General features: G+C 39.5%; 1 protein-coding gene across 1 annotated transcript; it reads right to left on the bottom strand.

Moving 5' to 3' along the window:
- Positions 1-234: 234 nt before the first annotated feature.
- On the bottom strand, positions 235-19,164 carry LOC137299032 (serum paraoxonase/arylesterase 1-like). Its single transcript, XM_067831506.1, has 10 exons — positions 18,765-19,164; positions 17,631-17,702; positions 16,011-16,081; positions 14,070-14,125; positions 6,729-6,924; positions 6,283-6,412; positions 5,503-5,703; positions 4,970-5,051; positions 3,272-3,406; positions 235-912 (listed from the first exon to the last, which is right to left on the bottom strand). The coding sequence occupies exons 2-10, from the start codon at positions 17,693-17,695 to the stop codon at positions 742-744; spliced, it is 1,107 nt and encodes a 368-aa protein (XP_067687607.1). The 5' UTR covers positions 17,696-17,702; positions 18,765-19,164; the 3' UTR covers positions 235-741.
- Positions 19,165-19,732: the final 568 nt, after the last annotated feature.

Raw genomic sequence — 19,732 nt, 5'->3', positions numbered from 1 at the left:
CCTCACATAAATACAATGCGTGAAGCCCATATCTGGTGTCCCCGCCGTGATATTGCTGGAATAGTGCTAAAAGATGCGTTAAACTAACTGCAATCACTCTAACTGACTGGCGTATTTTGACGTGCTTTTGTCTTTTATGGATAGAATCATCATAGATCCATGAGCTTTGTCCTCAGTACAGCCTTGGAGCAAGGTTAACGCTTCTAGTACAGCAGTATTTACGTAATTCTATACTGTATGTCGTTATATTTATTTTCGAAATGGTTTACAATGTCGAAATGTAAATCATTCAACGACATGGTGAAACTGAATGAATGTGACAGAATATTCATTGATCGCTGAAAAGCATGTGAAGTCTTACTCTATCTTACCGTCACTGAACCACATTATTTGCACTACTGCAGTGTTAAAGCCCTAGAGTAAGTAAATTTAAAATGGGTTTATTTCTTACTAAATTACATACAGTCGAAGCTGTCTAAACCGGCATTGATCGGGACTGAAGAAATAATCCAGTTTAGACAACGTGCCGGATTGTAGAGCTGATGATGAATGTTCAAACCACAGACTGGACTGAGACTTTATTTTTTATTTTGCCGAAATGGACAGATACCAGTTTTGACAGCTTCCACTGTATATTCTGGGACTAAGCATTAGTCTGCTTCCTAAATATGGTTGATTTTTATTTTTCGAAACTAACAATATATTGTCATGTTTTCCTATTTAAAGTAAGCAATACCAAACTCAAAGGGGTACAGCAACATCACAGTATACAAGCTTGTCAAATACGGAGCCAATCAGCATCTTCTTCTTGTAGATAGTTGCAACAGTTGACGCAGATATCAGGTTTCCGTCATCAAGGAACAATTCTGTCACGGAAGATACAGATCCATCCTTCAGTTTTATCTGCAGGACCTGAAACAACGATGAGATTCAGGGAGTCATGAAGCGAATGGAATACCGTGATGCGATGTTCATTATACTAGTCAATATACGGTATATTCATTAACTGAATTAGGTTTGACGCCGATCTGAACCTTATTTCAGTTTCCTCGATCACGAATGCAATACTGCACTAATAAAAGGCAAAATGGATTGAAACGGACACTGAAATATCATTCTTTGTGTAAATATGGGGACGTAGTTTTATCTTTCCAAAAGTGAAATTTCCTTCAGAATTGTTCAGAGAGAACACATATGCAAAATTCACCAAAGCGCAGCCAGATACTAACCATGTTACCAAAACGTAGCCACGAACTGCACGTGAAACATCCTTGCACTAACAATAAAAGCGCGTGAAACTATTTTCGAAGCTCTCGTAGCGGTAAGATAGTCGTAAGTGCCATACGTTAACACTAACTTACGACTGTCTTTGCGCTAAGAGAGCTTCGAAAATCTAGGCCCAGGTAAATGAACAAAATAACTTTGTCGGCTTGTGCACGTGCTTCTCGAATGCCAGGCTGTCCCTTTCTCTGCACTCCTCCCTCGTAAGAAACAGTGGACTGTGTCAATATTTTAATGATACTGTGTTAAACAGCTGTTTCATTTTTAGGACACAAAATGTGCAAGAAACCCACAGAGTTGGTATGATGTTTTGATTATGATTAGCGTTTCACTGAGCATGTTATGTTTATTAGTTTTCGAGTTAGATTGCAATTCATCGGTCCGCTTTTGAGCTGGACAGACTATAGAAATATATGTTACATGTCTGAGACTAATACCCATCAGCGAGACATTCCTCGTATGATAATCAGGATAATCATCAAAATCCCACGCAAAATACTCTTCATGAATATATCTACTAATCATGATTACAGTATGTCAATGTTTTGGTGTGCATATGGCAGAGTGGTAGGAGAGAAGGAGAGCACATCTAGGGATCATGCTTGATATGTCTACCACGTTTGATGAAGCTAGCACGCATGAATGTTTAGTTAAGAAGATCTGCTCCGGACAAAATAGCATCCACATCATCAGTCATAGTCACAGCCTAAGTCATGTTTCCATGGACACCACAAAAACTAAAAATTCATACCTGGGTCTAAACCACATCCAAGGATCATGCTTGACATGAGTTCCAAGTTTGGTTAGATTGTCACGAATAGTTTAGGAGATATGCTTCAGACAAAGTGTTGCGGGCGCACAGACGGAAGGACGGACGGACGGACGGACGGAGGACGGAACTCGTGTCTATATCCTCCCAACTTCATTGTTGCGGGGGATAATGAATCTGTAACGACACACCATCCGGAAAACCCAGCCTTTCCAATGCACTAATCCTTGGCTAAAAGCTTAACCTTTCACCTCACCATCTTTCCTTTATATGTACCTTAATTACTGCACAGGAAAAGGCACCACCAAAGAAAAATATTCAGAATTTCGGAATTGGATTTCAGAATTGGCCAAGATCAGTGTAAACTGTTATCTTCACTCAAATGTTTTTCTTCATGTAACGCATCGACCCTATATATAACATGTAGTATAAATCTCTTTTGGAATATTCTGTGTAACATGTTGGATTGGACTTGGTAACATACTACCGGCTGCTCTAAAAGCATGCAGCACTTCTTTCGCGAAACAAACTTAACTTTTTACTAAATTTCAAACTGAGGTTGACAATTTGAAACAGTTGCATGTTAAAAAATAAAACAGTCAAAACAACGTACGAATCTGTCTATCAAACTCAAATTGTATACTATGTTTGGGTGTAATTACCGACTTCAGCATATTTTAGGAAATTCTCAAATTTGAGTAGGGGCGGTGGGTTAGATCAGGGGTTAAAGCGTTCGCTCGGCACTCTGATGACACGGGTTCGATTCCCCACATGGGTGCAATGTGTGAATCCCATTACTGGTGTCCACCCTCGTGATATTGCCGGAATATTGCTAAAAAACGGCGTAAAACCAAACTCATTCACTCAGCCACATCACTGCCCACTACAGCAAAACAATGTAACACAAATGCAACACTGTTTTACAATAGATGACAATACATAACACTTCATATACCTGGAGACCTGTGAAGGTACGGGATAGAATAGGTCCTAATCAACCCATGCTTTCCATAAAATGCGGCTATGTTTGTCGTAAGAGGCGACTAACGGGATTGGGTGGTCAGGCTCGCTTACTAGGTTGACACATGACATCGGTTCAAGTGTGGGCAGGTCTACTGGTCACTGGAAAGTCTGGTCCTGACTCGATTATTTACAGACCACCGCCATATAGCTGGAATATTGCTGAGTGCGGCGTAAAACTAAACTGACTTACTCAAATACCTGGGAAGGAGATCTGTTTGCAGGATTTGTAAAATGGGCAATGGTCAGGTAGTGTATTGGATGCAGCGCGATGTAGAGATGGCCCGTGTCGTGATCCAACATTACATTGTCTGGCATGGAGGACAACGGATAAACCTGGAACACGCAGGAACACAACTGGTGAACACAATAACGTGACTCTGTAAGTGAGGGCAAAACAATGAGAAATTAGGTAACTTGACCAACGCTACTGTATAGATTCAGAGAGATTAGAAACCACAGCTTGGACATATTACAGTGAACTGGCCAAAGGGAAAATAATGGGACACTAATCCTTGGGAATATCTAGTGAAATGGCCCAAGGGAAAATTAGAAGAGGTCACAGTTGGGGGATATTCTAGTGAAATGGCCCAAAGGAAAAATAGAAGAGATCATAGGTTGGGGATATTCTAGTGAAATGATCCCAGGGAAAATAGGAGGAAATCACAGCTTGAGGATATTCTAGTGAAATGGCCCATAGGAAAATTACAAGATATCACAGCTTGGGGATATTCTCGTGAAACGACCCAAGAGAAAACTATGGGAGACCAACCCTTGGGAATATCTAGTGAAATGGCCCACGGGAAAATTAGAAGAGGTCACAGCTAGGGTATATTCTAGTGAAATGGCCCAAAGGAAAATTAGAAGAGATCATAGGTCGGGGATATTCTAGTGAAATGATCCAAGATGAAAATAGAGGTGATCATAATAATACTAAGTAATAATAGATATGTATTTCCTGTGCGCCATAGTCCATCCAGAGCATGCTCAAGGTGCTATATATAAAAAGAGTGTCATGAGGAAGATATTACAGTTTGTAAAAATGACCATGATAATATTTCGCAGTTATAGGCTGTAGGCTTTTTTCAAGAGGAAAGTTCTGAGTCACGTTTTGAATGCTTCTATGGATGAAGTATTTTTGATGGATGTAGGAAGACTGTTCCACGGGGCTGCTGCTGCCAGTTTGAATGACCTATGTTTTTGTGTTTGACATGAACTTGGGAAACTGAGAGAAGATCTTGATTCTGGAAGCGGAGTGAACGGGCAGGCATATATGTTGACAATATCTAAGAGAGGTATGGAGGTCGTGCGTGAAGCGGAAAACAATAGTGAGGATCTTGAACTGAACTCTGACTTAAACTCTGGCAGCTAATGCAGAATCTGGAGGATTGGGGTTATATGAGACCATTTGGATGTTTTAGTGACAACCCTTGAGCCAGCAGTTTGAAGTTTTTGAAGTCTGAACAGAGGATTATTAAAGATTCCAAACAGTGGGCTATTGCTATATTCAATCCTGGGGAGAACAAGTGAATGAGTGAGAACTTTAGCTGCATCTCTGGTTATAAGATGACGGACGTAACCAGCAGACATGTTGGAGGATCCTGTGTGCCAGGAAATGTTCGGTCAAAGCTTTTCCTTAAATTTAGTGAAAAAATATCTGCAAGATCCTTATCACTAGTGGACGATGGTAACTGGGAATTGTTTTTCATGTCCATGAACTAGTAACAGAAGGAAGGGTTCTTCACAGTGTCAGAGAGTTTCTTAGTACAGAAATTAGATTTTGTTCCTCTAAGAGTCGTAGCACAGCAGTCTAGGGAAATGACCCATGGGAAAGTAAGTGGAGAGTTCTCACCGGTGTTAGCTAAATACGTAATTCTCGATCCGTCCTTTTCCACCCACCTCTATCAACTCTAACGAATTGTCCTCGCTTCTCTCATATATCCTCAGATCATGGGCCGTGGAAGCAGTGATATAGACATACCTGGAGAGACGATACAGCACAGGTTGCAGCACAGTTCATAGCGCATATACGTACAGGTTCTAGATCACCTGGCCTCGATATAGCCGAATCTGGACAAATGCAATGATTCTGCATAATTCATAATGTAAGGAAGGCATTTGTCTTTCAATACATCCATAAATCACCCGAGTACAAAATCAAAAGATGTATGCATCTAAAATCAATGAGTTTATGATATACCTTACCAAAAATATAGCTTCGCTATTCTCACGATGGGCGATTCTTTTTCGAGGCAATATCTTTAATTTGATTTAGATAGGAGGTAGGTATTTACATTATGATTTTCTAAACTATGCAAAAACACTAGCCAAAATGCATACAAAAGTAGACACCTATATGACATACATATGCACGCAAGTATAATATTCTTGTCCATTTTAAGCTATGCATATTTGTCTCAGAATAACGTCACCTTCCATCTCCTGACAACTGTATACCGTTAGCCATCATGATCCCATCAGCCACGATGCGATAAGCTGTACCATCAAAGTAGCCCACAAAGGCCCAAGGCATGGAAAACAAACTTTCAAAGAGTTTACCGACAGGGCAGTCGCTATATAGGAAGTTGGTGTAATAGAAACTGTCTTCACTGGTGGCGATGAGGTCATTTAAGCTGAAAAAGGACATAAAGACACACTTCATACGATATGGTCATGTCGTATGGTCAACGTAGTTAATATGTCCTACAAATTGTTCTATTTTACCCAGCATACTTGTTTTTACTTACAATGGGGAGGTGGGTAGTCCAGTAGTTAAAGAGTCGGCACGTCAAGTTGAAGACCTTTGTTCGAGTTCCATCTCCCACATGGGTACAATGTGTGAAGCCCATGGCTGGTGGTCTCCGCCTCGATATTGCTGGAATGTTGCTAAAAGAGGCGTAAAACCATACTCACTCACTCATTACTTATATTGGATAATGGTTAAGGGGTACCACACTGATTCTCATTGGACACCAGGTGTTGAAAACAATAACGGTGGACACTCATATTTATCACTCTTTGTGGTGTAAATAACGTTATAACAGCAATATACTGGACTGCCAGGTTCAGACAGTCTAGTCAAGTAGACAGCCCGAGTTCTAAATTTGTACAGTGGCACAAACCAATTTCCTGTGCAAATAAAAAAACTGTTGCAAAATCATTAAAAACAGCTCAAACAGAATATACCCTCATTCACCCACTCACTAACTCACTTCCTAAAGGTTGGGTCTCCATGGTAAGACTTCATGTGGCGTAAAGAACCTTTTTCGAAAGACACGAGGAATTTCTCGACCTTCTCCCGTCCGTCCTGCCCATGATTAACAACAAATAGGTACACCTGACCTGAAGAGAAAAACTGATATACTCTAGTTATAAATATGTTTGATGATCAGGAGAGCGGGGTAGCCAAACTGTAATTGTATTCGTTCATAAGCATTGGATTGTGGTCGATTTCCTTCGTGAGTATAAACAAGTAACTGTTGTCCTTTCCCTCTACCACTAGACTTTTTGTCCTGCACATCAACATGACACCCATATCTAACCGACTCCTTGTCCCACTAAGCACGAAATCAATGAGATAACGAAAACTCACCAGACGCGTGTCCTTCCAAGCACTGTTGCGTGTGTAACATATATCAACACGACATTCTAAACTCACCTGTACCCTTGTCCTCCCAAGCACTGATACCATGAGGTTGAAGCCTGTCCTTGTCAAAGTCCTCCGTGGATGTCAACGTCAACTCCTGCGCCATCTTCCTTGGGTTCTTCATGTCGAAGAAGTAGATCCTTCCCTTAATGTTGTTTTGTGCATAAAACGTGTCTAGGGATGGGCTGTCACCAGTCATTCGGATTCCCTGAAACAGTAGCACAGTAGTAGGACTTGGTCTTCAGAGGCTAACGGGATCAGGTGGTTATGCTCGCTGACATGTCATATTATCCCATTTTCGTAGATGAATGCTCATGCTTTTGATCACTGGATTGTCTGGACTTGATTATGAACAGACCACCGCCATATATCTGGAATATTGCTAACAGTGGAGTTAAACAACAAACTAACAGACCAGACAAGGAGTCTAAAATTACAACTTAGTAAAAAGTAGTGTCATATCCTAGTACTATATCCACCTTAGTGTACAATATCTACTTCACTGTATGTACTTATATGTTCTATACTGAGAGCTTGGTAAAAGATGCCTACATCTACGTAGAAGATACTTATTTCCATGTAGATGATATTGTCTTGTAACGTAGCGAAACTTTCTGGTTATTGATTATGTATAGTTTGGATACACATGTTCATACAATGCCTAAATATAGAATTATCTTGCCTCACACATAAATGTCGTTTTCTGATTGGCTGATCGCTCTTCTATTATTTTCAATGTACCCCGCTAATAACATTTTCTATGAACCCAGTTGGGAATGAGACACTTCGTGGTATTAAAAAGACATATCGAATAACATTGAATCACGTATGACGCACAGAAATTACCGATGTTTTGCAAATCTATTGAAGGGGGATAACTCTAAATCTGTTTTCCGTGTCAGAAAAATCTGGCGATGGATGCAAAACGTTTTATACCTGTGCCTCAAACAACTCAAAATTAACATTGAGGTGTTCGGTAAGATGAATGCAAATGGCTCTTTTCAGCAAGATTTCGAAGAACGCCAAACATCTCTTCCTGTGCTGATGTTGTTCGTTCAAGGTTATGTATAAAGTGTCATGGAAAACATGTAGAACTTGATGAATCAGTGACAAAAATAATACCCGATGGAATTCCCTACTTTGATTTGTCCGGAATCATTTGAGGTGAACAACTGACAAGACATGTTTATAACGGGTGCCATCAGTGAAGCTGGATACGCTCACGTGTTTCATGAACACCTGGTGTCAGCAGTATTTCATAGTGATTCACAAACACATGCTCTATTATAGTATCGCATGGTGACAATCACTGGATTGTCCGATCCAGACTCGATTGTTAACATTGTTACACTGAACAGCTGTAATACAGCTGAAACAAATATACACACATGATATACTCAAAATCGTATAATCAGAATTTTGCAATCAACTCTGTTGTTAGTAGAGAGATCTTATGGATGCAGAAAAGGCTTTTGTCGACGTATTTTAATAAAACAGATTCGGAACTATTGCCGATTACTCGAAACATTTTGGTTGCCAAAGTTGATTAGTCGGGAGTATCCTGCAAGAGAGAGCAAAGTATAATTCCCAGAGAAGTAAAACAAAGTATCGTCCAAGTGGAAGTAAAGTACCATTCACGTAGAACCACAAAAAATGTCATCCCCATGAAAGTAAAGTACCATTCACGTAGAACCACAAAAAATATCATCCCCATGAAAGTAAAGTATCATTCACCCAGAAGCAAAAGCAAGTATTGCCAATGCGGAAATAAATTATTATTCACGTAGAAGTAACAGAAAGTATCATCCAAGTGGAAGTAAAGTATCATTCACCCAGAAGCAAAAGCAAGTATTGCCAATGCGGAAATAAATTATTGTTCACGTAGAAGTAACAGAAAGTATCATCCAAGTGGAAGTAAAGTATCATTCACGGAAAAATAAAAATAAGTATCATCCTTACAGAAGTAAAGCAACATTTTGGTTGCCAAAGTCGATTACTCGAAAATTGCTGATACCTTCTCCTATGTAGGTGAGACCGCCTGTGTACATATAGCTGCATCGGTATCATCCACATTGAAGTAAAAGAAAGTATCGTCCAAGGGGAAGTAAAGTATCATTCGACCCGTGAAGGTCCTGGGGTAGAACAGGACTTCAGCAACCCATGCTTGCCATAAAAAGCGATCATGCTTGTCGTAAGAGGCGGCTAACAGGATCTGATGCTCAGGCTCGCTGACTTAGTTGACACATGTCATCGGTTCCCAATTGCGCAGATCGATGCTCATGTTGTTGATCACTGGAGTGTCTGGTCCAGACTCGATTACTTACAGACCGCCGTCATATAGCTGAAATATTGCTGAGTGCGGCGTAAAACTGAACACACTCACTCAAAGTATCATTCACGTATACTTGAAAGAAAGTATCTTCCAATGGGAAGTACAGTATCATTCATGTCAAAGTTACGAAAGTACCATCCATGCAGAAGTAAGGTATAATGCACGTAGAAGTAAAAGAGAGTATCATCCATGCAGATGTAAACTATCATTCACGTAGAGGTAAATCAATACATCGTCCAATCGTCCATCCACGTAGAAGTAAAAGAGAGTATCATCCATGCAGAAGTAAACTATCATTCACGTAGAAGTAAATCAATACATCGTCCAATCGTCCATCCACGTAGAAGTAAAAGAGAGTATCATCCATGCAGATGTAAACTATCATTCACGTAGAGGTAAATCAATACATCGCCCAATCGTCCATCCACGTAGAAGTAAAAGAGAGTATCATCCATGCAGATGTAAACTATCATTCACGTAGAAGTAAATCAATACATCGTCCAATCGTCCATCCACGTAGAAGTAAAAGAGAGTATCATCCATGCAGATGTAAACTATCATTCACGTAGAAGTAAATCAATACATCGTCCAATCGTCCATCCACGTAGAAGTAAAAGAGAGTATCATCCATGCAGAAGTAAACTATCATTCACGTAGAAGTAAATCAATACATCGTCCAATCGTCCATCCACGTAGAAGTAAAAGAGAGTATCATCCATGCAGATGTAAACTATCATTCACGTAGAAGTAAATCAATACATCGTCCAATCGTCCATCCACGTAGAAGTAAAAGAGAGTATCATCCATGCAGATGTAAACTATCATTCACGTAGAGGTAAATCAATACATCGCCCAATCGTCCATCCACGTAGAAGTAAAAGAGAGTATCATCCATGCAGATGTAAACTATCATTCACGTAGAAGTAAATCAATACACCGTCCAATCGTCCATCCACGTAGAAGTAAAAGAGAGTATCATCCATGCAGATGTAAACTATCATTCACGTAGAAGTAAATCAATACATCGTCCAATCGTCCATCCACGTAGAAGTAAAAGAGAGTATCATCCATGCAGAAGTAAACTATCATTCACGTAGAAGTAAATCAATACATCGTCCAATCGTCCATCCACGTAGAAGTAAAAAAGACTATCATCCATGCAGATGTAAACTATCATTCACGTAGAAGTAAATCAATACATCGTCCAATCGTCCATCCACGTAGAAGTAAAAGAGAGTATCATCCATGCAGATGTAAACTATCATTCACGTAGAGGTAAATCAATACATCGCCCAATCGTCCATCCACGTAGAAGTAAAAGAGAGTATCATCCATGCAGATGTAAACTATCATTCACGTAGAAGTAAATCAATACATCGTCCAATCGTCCATCCACGTAGAAGTAAAAGAGAGTATCATCCATGCAGATGTAAACTATCATTCACGTAGAAGTAAATCAATACATCGTCCAATCGTCCATCCACGTAGAAGTAAAAGAGAGTATCATCCATGCAGATGTAAACTATCATTCACGTAGAGGTAAATCAATACATCGTCCAATCGTCCATCCACGTAGAAGTAAAAAAGAGTATCATCCATGCAGATGTAAACTATCATTCACGTAGAAGTAAATCAATACATCGTCCAATCGTCCATCCACGTAGAAGTAAAAAAGAGTATCATCCATGCAGATGTAAACTATCATTCACGTAGAGGTAAATCAATACATCGTCCAATCGTCCATCCACGTAGAAGTAAAAAAGAGTATCATCCATGCAGATGTAAACTATCATTCACGTAGAAGTAAATCAATACATCGTCCAATCGTCCATCCACGTAGAAGTAAAAAAGAGTATCATCCATGCAGATGTAAACTATCATTCACGTAGAAGTAAATCAATACATCGTCCAATCGTCCATCCACGTAGAAGTAAAAGAGAGTATCATCCATGCAGATGTAAACTATCATTCACGTAGAGGTAAATCAATACATCGTCCAATCGTCCATCCACGTAGAAGTAAAAGAGAGTATCATCCATGCAGATGTAAACTATCATTCACGTAGAAGTAAATCAATACATCGTCCAATCGTCCATCCACGTAGAAGTAAAAGAGAGTATCATCCATGCAGATGTAAACTATCATTCACGTAGAAGTAAATCAATACATCGTCCAATCGTCCATCCACGTAGAAGTAAAAAAGAGTATCATCCATGCAGATGTAAACTATCATTCACGTAGAGGTAAATCAATACATCGTCCAATCGTCCATCCACGTAGAAGTAAAAAAGAGTATCATCCATGCAGATGTAAACTATCATTCACGTAGAAGTAAATCAATACATCGTCCAATCGTCCATCCACGTAGAAGTAAAAGAGAGTATCATCCATGCAGATGTAAACTATCATTCACGTAGAGGTAAATCAATACATCGTCCAATCGTCCATCCACGTAGAAGTAAAAGAGAGTATCATCCATGCAGATGTAAACTATCATTCACGTAGAAGTAAATCAATACATCGTCCAATCGTCCATCCACGTAGAAGTAAAAGAGAGTATCATCCATGCAGATGTAAACTATCATTCACGTAGAGGTAAATCAATACATCGTCCAATCGTCCATCCACGTAGAAGTAAAAAAGAGTATCATCCATGCAGATGTAAACTATCATTCACGTAGAAGTAAATCAATACATCGTCCAATCGTCCATCCACGTAGAAGTAAAAGAGAGTATCATCCATGCAGATGTAAACTATCATTCACGTAGAGGTAAATCAATACATCGTCCAATCGTCCATCCACGTAGAAGTAAAAGAGAGTATCATCCATGCAGATGTAAACTATCATTCACGTAGAAGTAAAAGAGAGTATCCTCCAAGCGGTAGTAAAGTATCATTCACGTAGAAGTAAAAGCTAGTATCCTCCAAGCAGTAGTAAAGTGTCATTCACGTAGAAGTAAAAGAGAGTATCCTCCAAGCAGTAGTAAAGTGTCATTCACGTAGAAGTAAAAGCTAGTATCCTCCAAGCGGTAGTAAAGTGTCATTCACGTAGAAGTAAAAGCTAGTATCCTGCAAGCGAGAGTAAAGTATCATTCCCGTAGAAGTAAAAGAGAGTATCCTCCAAGCGGTAGTAAAGTATCATTCACGTAGAAGTAAAAGCTAGTATCCTCCAAGCAGTAGTAAAGTGTCATTCACGTAGAAGTAAAAGAGAGTATCCTCCAAGCAGTAGTAAAGTGTCATTCACGTAGAAGTAAAAGCTAGTATCCTCCAAGCGGTAGTAAAGTGTCATTCACGTAGAAGTAAAAGCTAGTATCCTCCAAGCAGTAGTAAAGTGTCATTCACGTAGAAGTAAAAGCTAGTATCCTGCAAGCGAGAGTAAAGTATCATTCCCGTAGAAGTAAAAGAGAGTATCCTCCAAGCGGTAGTAAAGTATCATTCACGTAGAAGTAAAAGCTAGTATCCTCCAAGCAGTAGTAAAGTGTCATTCACGTAGAAGTAAAAGAGAGTATCCTCCAAGCAGTAGTAAAGTGTCATTCACGTAGAAGTGAAAGCTAGTATCCTCCAAGCGGTAGTAAAGTATCATTCACGTAGAAGTAAAAGCTAGTATCCTCCAAGCGGTAGTAAAGTATCATTCACGTAGAAGTAAAAGCTAGTATCCTCCAAGCGGTAGTAAAGTATCATTCACGTAGAAGTAAAAGCTAGTATCCTCCAAGCGGTAGTAAAGTATCATTCACGTAGAAGTGAAAGCTAGTATCCTCCAAGCGGTAGTAAAGTATCATTCACGCAGAAGTAAAAGCTAGTATCCTCCAAGCGGTAGTAAAGTATCATTCACGTAGAAGTAAAAGCTAGTATCCTCCAAGCGGTAGTAAAGTATCATTCACGTAGAAGTAAAAGCTAGTATCCTCCAAGCGGTAGTAAAGTATCATTCACGTAGAAGTAAAAGCTAGTATCCTCCAAGCGGTAGTAAAGTATCATTCACGTAGAAGTAAAAGCTAGTATCCTCCAAGCGGTAGTAAAGTATCATTCACGTAGAAGTAAAAGCTAGTATCCTCCAAGCGGTAGTAAAGTATCATTCACGCAGAAGTAAAAGCTAGTATCCTCCAAGCGGTAGTAAAGTATCATTCACGTAGAAATAAAAGCTAGTATCCTCCAAGCGGTAGTAAAGTATCATTCACGTAGAAGTAAAAGCTAGTATCCTCCAAGCGGTAGTAAAGTATCATTCACGTAGAAGTAAAAGCTAGTATCCTCCAAGCGGTAGTAAAGTATCATTCACGCAGAAGTAAAAGCTAGTATCCTCCAAGCGGTAGTAAAGTATCATTCACGTAGAAGTAAAAGCTAGTATCCTCCAAGCGGTAGTAAAGTATCATTCACGTAGAAGTAAAAGCTAGTATCCTCCAAGCGGTAGTAAAGTATCATTCACGTAGAAGTAAAAGAGAGTATCCTCCAAGCGGTAGTAAAGTATCATTCACGTAGAAGTAAAAGCTAGTATCCTCCAAGCGGTAGTAAAGTATCATTCACGTAGAAGTAAAAGCTAGTATCCTCCAAGCGGTAGTAAAGTATCATTCACGTAGAAATAAAAGCTAGTATCCTCCAAGCGGTAGTAAAGTATCATTCACGTAGAAGTAAAAGAAAATGTATAGTGTAATCGTCCATGCAGCTAGAAGTACAAGAGAGTATCATTCAAGCAGAAGTACAAGAGAGTATCATTCAAGCAGAAGTACAAGAGAGTATCATTCAAGCAGAAGTACAAGAGAGTATCATTCAAGCAGAAGTACAAGAGAGTATCATTCAAGCAGAAGTACAAGAGAGTATCATTCAAGCAGAAGTACAAGAGAGTATCATTCAAGCAGAAGTAAAGTATCCTTTACGTAGACGTAAAAGAAGGTATCATCTATAGGGAAGTATAGCATCATGTACGTGGACGGTAATTTGTTTCAGTCAAGGAAAGTAATACACTTCTACAGTACTCTGAAGGTAAACATCTTTGATACACCAGATATAATATGTCCGACAAACATACCGATGTTATAAATGTCCTTCCATCCGGCAGCATATGCATATCCTCGGAGCCAAGACCTGAAATGCACGAGACCACTCTCATCTGTTTGTCAAGGTCAATGTCTTTTTGTGAAGCTAAACGGTACCCAAACAGTTAGAAACAATACCTGAGTTCTAGAAGGAACATATTTCCGTGCCTTGAAAAAAGACTGGATTGGTAAACAGGTACTGAGTCTTACATAAGTACCTCTCCAGTAACACACAAAATCACAAACGAAAAATATCAAAGTCAAAGTACAAACGATTAGACGATAACACCTGTGAATATTCCGGAAGTATGCCGGATATGAAGAATGATCTACAAATGCCCATATACATTTGTGTAATCAATTCTAAATCGTCTAGTCTGTTAAATTTTATCACGAACGAAAGGACAAATCGTGTTATGACATGAAGAATATTTCTATATATTCAGTGTTTTTATTCTTTAGATTTTAATCATTATATACTTCACTCTTAAGTTTCTCTAACCCTTCTTTCAGCTTACTGCATGAGTTTTCTGCCTCTGTCACAATCACCTAGAGCAATACCAGACAAGAGCCTGGCCAAGCGAGCCACATACTGCCCCTTCGTCACAAAACCCTGCTAGAATGCTGTACCCTGGGTTTAGTTTTGAGTTTATTATCAGTTCGGAACATTTCTACTGTCGACTGCATTTGTGGATACTGAATCTCGTATATTTTGGATGACTTGGACATTGAAATTGAAGCCCTCGGGATCATTTCTGAAGGTTAGCCTCTAACAATACTTTCTGTAGATTGTACATATTCATGTGGTGTGTACAGTTTGTGTGTTTATGCTTTGTTAACTTGTCTGCTTTGTAATATTGCAAGTATTTAGCGGTTTATGATAACTAGTTGTGTTGCATTGAGTGCAATGCATTTAAAGTCTAATTATTTACAAATGGTAAATAATTCAATAATTTAGTAAGATATATATTAGTGTTAAACGTAATTTTTGTGTAATATACAGCTGTGGCATGAACGTGTAAATGTATGAATGTGTAAATGTGTGAATCTGTAATGTGTAAATTGTGAATGTGTAACGTGTAAATTATGAATGTGTAAATGTGTGAATGTATGAATGTATACTGTGTAGATGTACGAATGTATAATGTGTAAGAATGAAGCGAGGTTTTCACATTTTTAACGGTCTTTACTGACAATACCCAGTCCCACACACTTGGTGGGTTTATTATATTTTATGCAATGTCTACGTGATGAGAAAAGTATCATGCTGATTTGTGTCCGTATATGACATGCATATGTATATCCATGTATGTATTAAAGTACATTGAATATGTCATCAATGAACTGTACAAAAGGTACACTCTTCTCCAGAAAGCCCCTCGTGACATTTTGTTGCCCTGAACTGGAATATACGTTGGCATGCTTGGCAAGGGCGCAGGATTTATTTCCACAATGAAATATTGCGTTCGAATTCAGTGTAGACTCAACACTAATTCCTCAGCCATATTAGTCACTCAAACTAGCTCACTACGTCAAAACGGAGTGAGATAGTAATATTTTCAAAAAACATTATGGTGGAATTTAACAGTAATGAGCTTCACAGACTTTGCTGATTGTTTAACGCCACACTCAGCAATATTCCAGCTATGTGATGTCGGTCTGTAAAGAATCGAGTCTGGACCAGACAATCTAGTGATCAACATCATCAGCATCGATCTGCGCGTTGGGATACCATGACATGCCTCAACCCAGTCAGCAAGCCCGACCACCCGATCCCATTAATCGCCTATTAGGACAAGCATGCGTTGAACACCAAATCCCGGATTCACTCATTTTAACGATATAATGAACTGAACCCGAGCCCTTCAGGCATGAAGAACTACATAGCCACCTCAGCGTCCTTTCACAGTATGGTGTATGAAATTTTATCTCACTTATTCCTTCCACCGGATGGCACGGGCCAGGATAATGGTTGAACAGGTGCTTGTCGAAGTCCATATGGAAACTGAAACAGATAAAATAAAATTTAAATGCTATTTCGAATCTACCAAGAACATAATATCTTGACTAATATTACCTACGTAGTCCCCGGAGTATAAGAGGTTATCTTCAATCTTCCGTGTAATGGATGTACGCGGTCCTCATAAGTAATTTCTACAAAGATAATTTTTTATCAGATGAAGAATATTGTTACCGTGAGTAGTAGAGCACTGTACTGTTTGTTTCCATTATTGATAATAACACATTGTCCGAGTGTTTGCGGCTGCATAAAAATAATTAAATGTTTCTCGTCAAACGTGACGAGGGCGGTAGGTTTTTTTTTAATCTTTTTGATACAAAAAGAGTGACAAGAGAGGAACACATTTCTATTTGTTCTCTGAGAAAAACAGCATGGGAAGTTAAGTACGTGTTAAAGAGGTGTAGATCCAGTCACACTCGTTCTTACAGAAATGCATTCTTATAGTGGACAAATGGATGATCGGGACGCAGCCATATATATATATATATATATATATATATATATATATACACACACACACACACACACACACATACATACATATACACATACATACATACATACATACATACATACATACATACGTGTGTGTGTGTGTGTGTGTGTGTGTGTGTGTGTGTGTGTGTGTGTGTGTGTGTGTGTGTGTATTCTTACGAGCACAAATTAAAGTGTTGCGCCGATGCTCGAGAAATATTTCATCTTTTTAATTAGCTTAATACTTCAGTTCACGTTTGGGGTAGCCTTGTGGTTAAAGCGTTCGCTTGTCACGTCGAAGATCCAGTTCTATTCCTCACATGTGCGTAGCCCATTTCTTGTGTCCTGCGCTGTGATATTGCTGGAATGTTGCTAAATATAAACTCACTCGTTCACTTGCGATTCTTCACTATTGGACATGAAGAAATGTAAGTGCACACTGTTCAAACTCTTTACATGAAGATTTAATTTAGATTAAGATTCCAGCAGTGCGAAAGTTTACGGATTCCTTTCTGTAAATCAAAACAGAATATGTTGTGCCCTCAGCAGATGGCGGGAACATATTTAGAAAAAAGTAGATAAACATCGCGCTTTTTACTTCTCGATCCATCTGAGTTAGCTATCTGGTCCTCTTTAATGTACGAATAACATATTTTAACAAAGCGAAAGGGTGACTGTTATCAGTAATTCACTGCAGTTTGAATATTGCTCCGTTCAATAATAATGGGCAATCGAATGCCAAACTATGCTGCTGGCAAATGGCTTGTTTAAAAACCGATCAGTTAGTCGCCTCTTACGATAAGCATGGGTTGCTGAAGATCATATCTGACCTGGATCTTCACGGGTAATCATACATCTTAACCACCGCACAAGCAATTCGTGGCATCCTGTTATCACGGATAAAAATCGGGAGGTGCTCGTGATAGGCATTTCCACCATTTATAAAACCATGAAGTTATCTGATGGTGACATGACAAGACTACGGGTGAATCTAGGAGTCGAACCCGTTTAGGTAATGACAGAAAACTCACTTTAAGTTTCCTTAGCAACAAATACTCACTATAACTTGACGACCTGCTGCAGCAGCAACGTGAGCAAGCTGATAAGGATGACTTTTACAAACATCTTGACGCTGAAATATATTCAGAAATATGGGTAGGATCATCTGCCTGGAACATATGTTATGAAGATGTCTAACAAATCCAACATGTTCATATAAAGTAAATGTAACATCTGACAAGCCCTGGACAATATCATGTCGTTTTCTCCCGATCACTCGATTGTATTGGAGATTGTGTGAGTGTGAGTGAATTTAGTTTTACGCCGCACACAGTAATAGTCCAACTACATGGCGACGGTCAGTATAAAATCCAGTCTGGACCTGACAGTCCAGTGATCAACAGCCTGAGCATCGATCTGTGCAACTGGGAACAGATGACATGTGTCAACTAAGTCCGCGATTATAGCAATTATATCAGCAACATGTACATCTACTTAGCAGTATAAACATAAGTTTACTCGTGTACACAATACTTTACCCTAAGGACTGTACATCAACTGCTTGGAAACATTGTTAGCATCTGAAGTAGGGTCAGGATGCAGTTAGTTGTGTGTGTCAGGCAAGAACCACACAACCACTGTGAGGCGGGTGGACTAATATTACAAAGAATGTGATAAACAAAACCTTTCAATCCCTGGTGGTATGACCTGAGCTTTTGCATAGGTGACACTGCCGACACAGAATGCTATCTACAACTGATCAACAAACAGATCTGGTGTGAATCTGGTGACAACTTTACTTGCATAGTAGCCTTTCTCAAATGCTGCCCTGAACGTTTATCAATTCTGTCTTTTATGAAGGCAAATCTAGAAATTAAGGCAGGTCTAGATAGGCGGTCGGACGTCAGTCTTTACAGGGATACATACAAACTTGTGTAAGTCTACTTGCATGCCAATGCGGGTGTTTGTGAAAAAATATCATCAGTTAATGTTGATAAGCATCAATGATGGACCATGCATGTCTCAAAAACACATTTCCACACAGACATTCCTTATAAATCCCTCCACACGCAGTAGACCAGGACTCTCTTACAAATCTGAACAATGAATCATTGACTGAGTCAGGGGGTTGAACGAAAATATAGGTCGTGCGGATAAATCTGCTGTGCTGTGTTGAAGAAACATTAATTCTTACCTAACCCAGTTGATAAGCTGAGCTATCAACACGGAGACCAGGTCACGGTGCCCTAGGGAGTGAAAGTCTTCTCGGTACGGGTCGGGGTCAATCTGTTGCTATAAGGATCTACCCTCCTCCATGTCCACACGACCCGGTATACGTAACTAACAAGGGTTGGTTTCAAATATTGAAAGAAACAAAGCAGTCCTTTAAAGGGGTACTGATGCGAAGCGATTAATGTTTCTCACCAACGGTCCAGTTACGAAACCTGCACGTTGGTCGGCCTCCTGCTCCCTCGACCGTGACGGGCACGTGGACTGGGCTAACCAGCGTGGGGACAAAGACCCTGAGTTGATGATGGAATTCTGTCCACTACACTACAATTTTTACAAGAGAGGAACTCTTCCCGCAATATTAACTTTTGCCTACCTTAATATTCACCTTACTACTCACGCACCTCAATACACAGAAAGCTTCTCTGTTACAATGACTTTCTTTTTTGAGTTAGAATTAATATTTTCCCCATCACTCACCAACCTCCATATATTGCTCAGGATATGTTGGATTATTTACTCTATCTATTGCTCAGGATATGTTGGATTAGTTACTCTATCAATGTGCTATACAGTATGCTGTTTCTGTGCAGTTCAATAAACAGCTGTTCATGTTTTACTCTATCAAGGTGCTATATAATATGCTGTTTGTGTGTAATTCAATAAAATAATGCATACTTATATCACATACTGGGGAAATATCATCAGGGGCATGGCTTATTTCGTTATAAAACGCTGGGAAAAGATGTGCGTATTCGCAGCGAAAACATAAATCAGTTCAGAGTGGCCTGTCGGGGTCCATATACCGATACACGCACGTCAAGTCAATGGTTGCCCTATACGGCAAGCCATAAAAGTTTTAACTTCACTATGCCCACACAGTATACATATCTTTCCTGGCTGCAGTGAGTGAGTGAGTTTAGTTTTACGCCG

This window comes from Haliotis asinina, chromosome 10 (genome assembly GCF_037392515.1).
Source record: "Haliotis asinina isolate JCU_RB_2024 chromosome 10, JCU_Hal_asi_v2, whole genome shotgun sequence".
NCBI classification, from domain to species: Eukaryota; Metazoa; Mollusca; class Gastropoda; order Lepetellida; family Haliotidae; genus Haliotis; species Haliotis asinina.
Note: the sequence above shows the minus strand (reverse complement) of the source record. Positions and strands in the feature narration are given on the sequence as shown.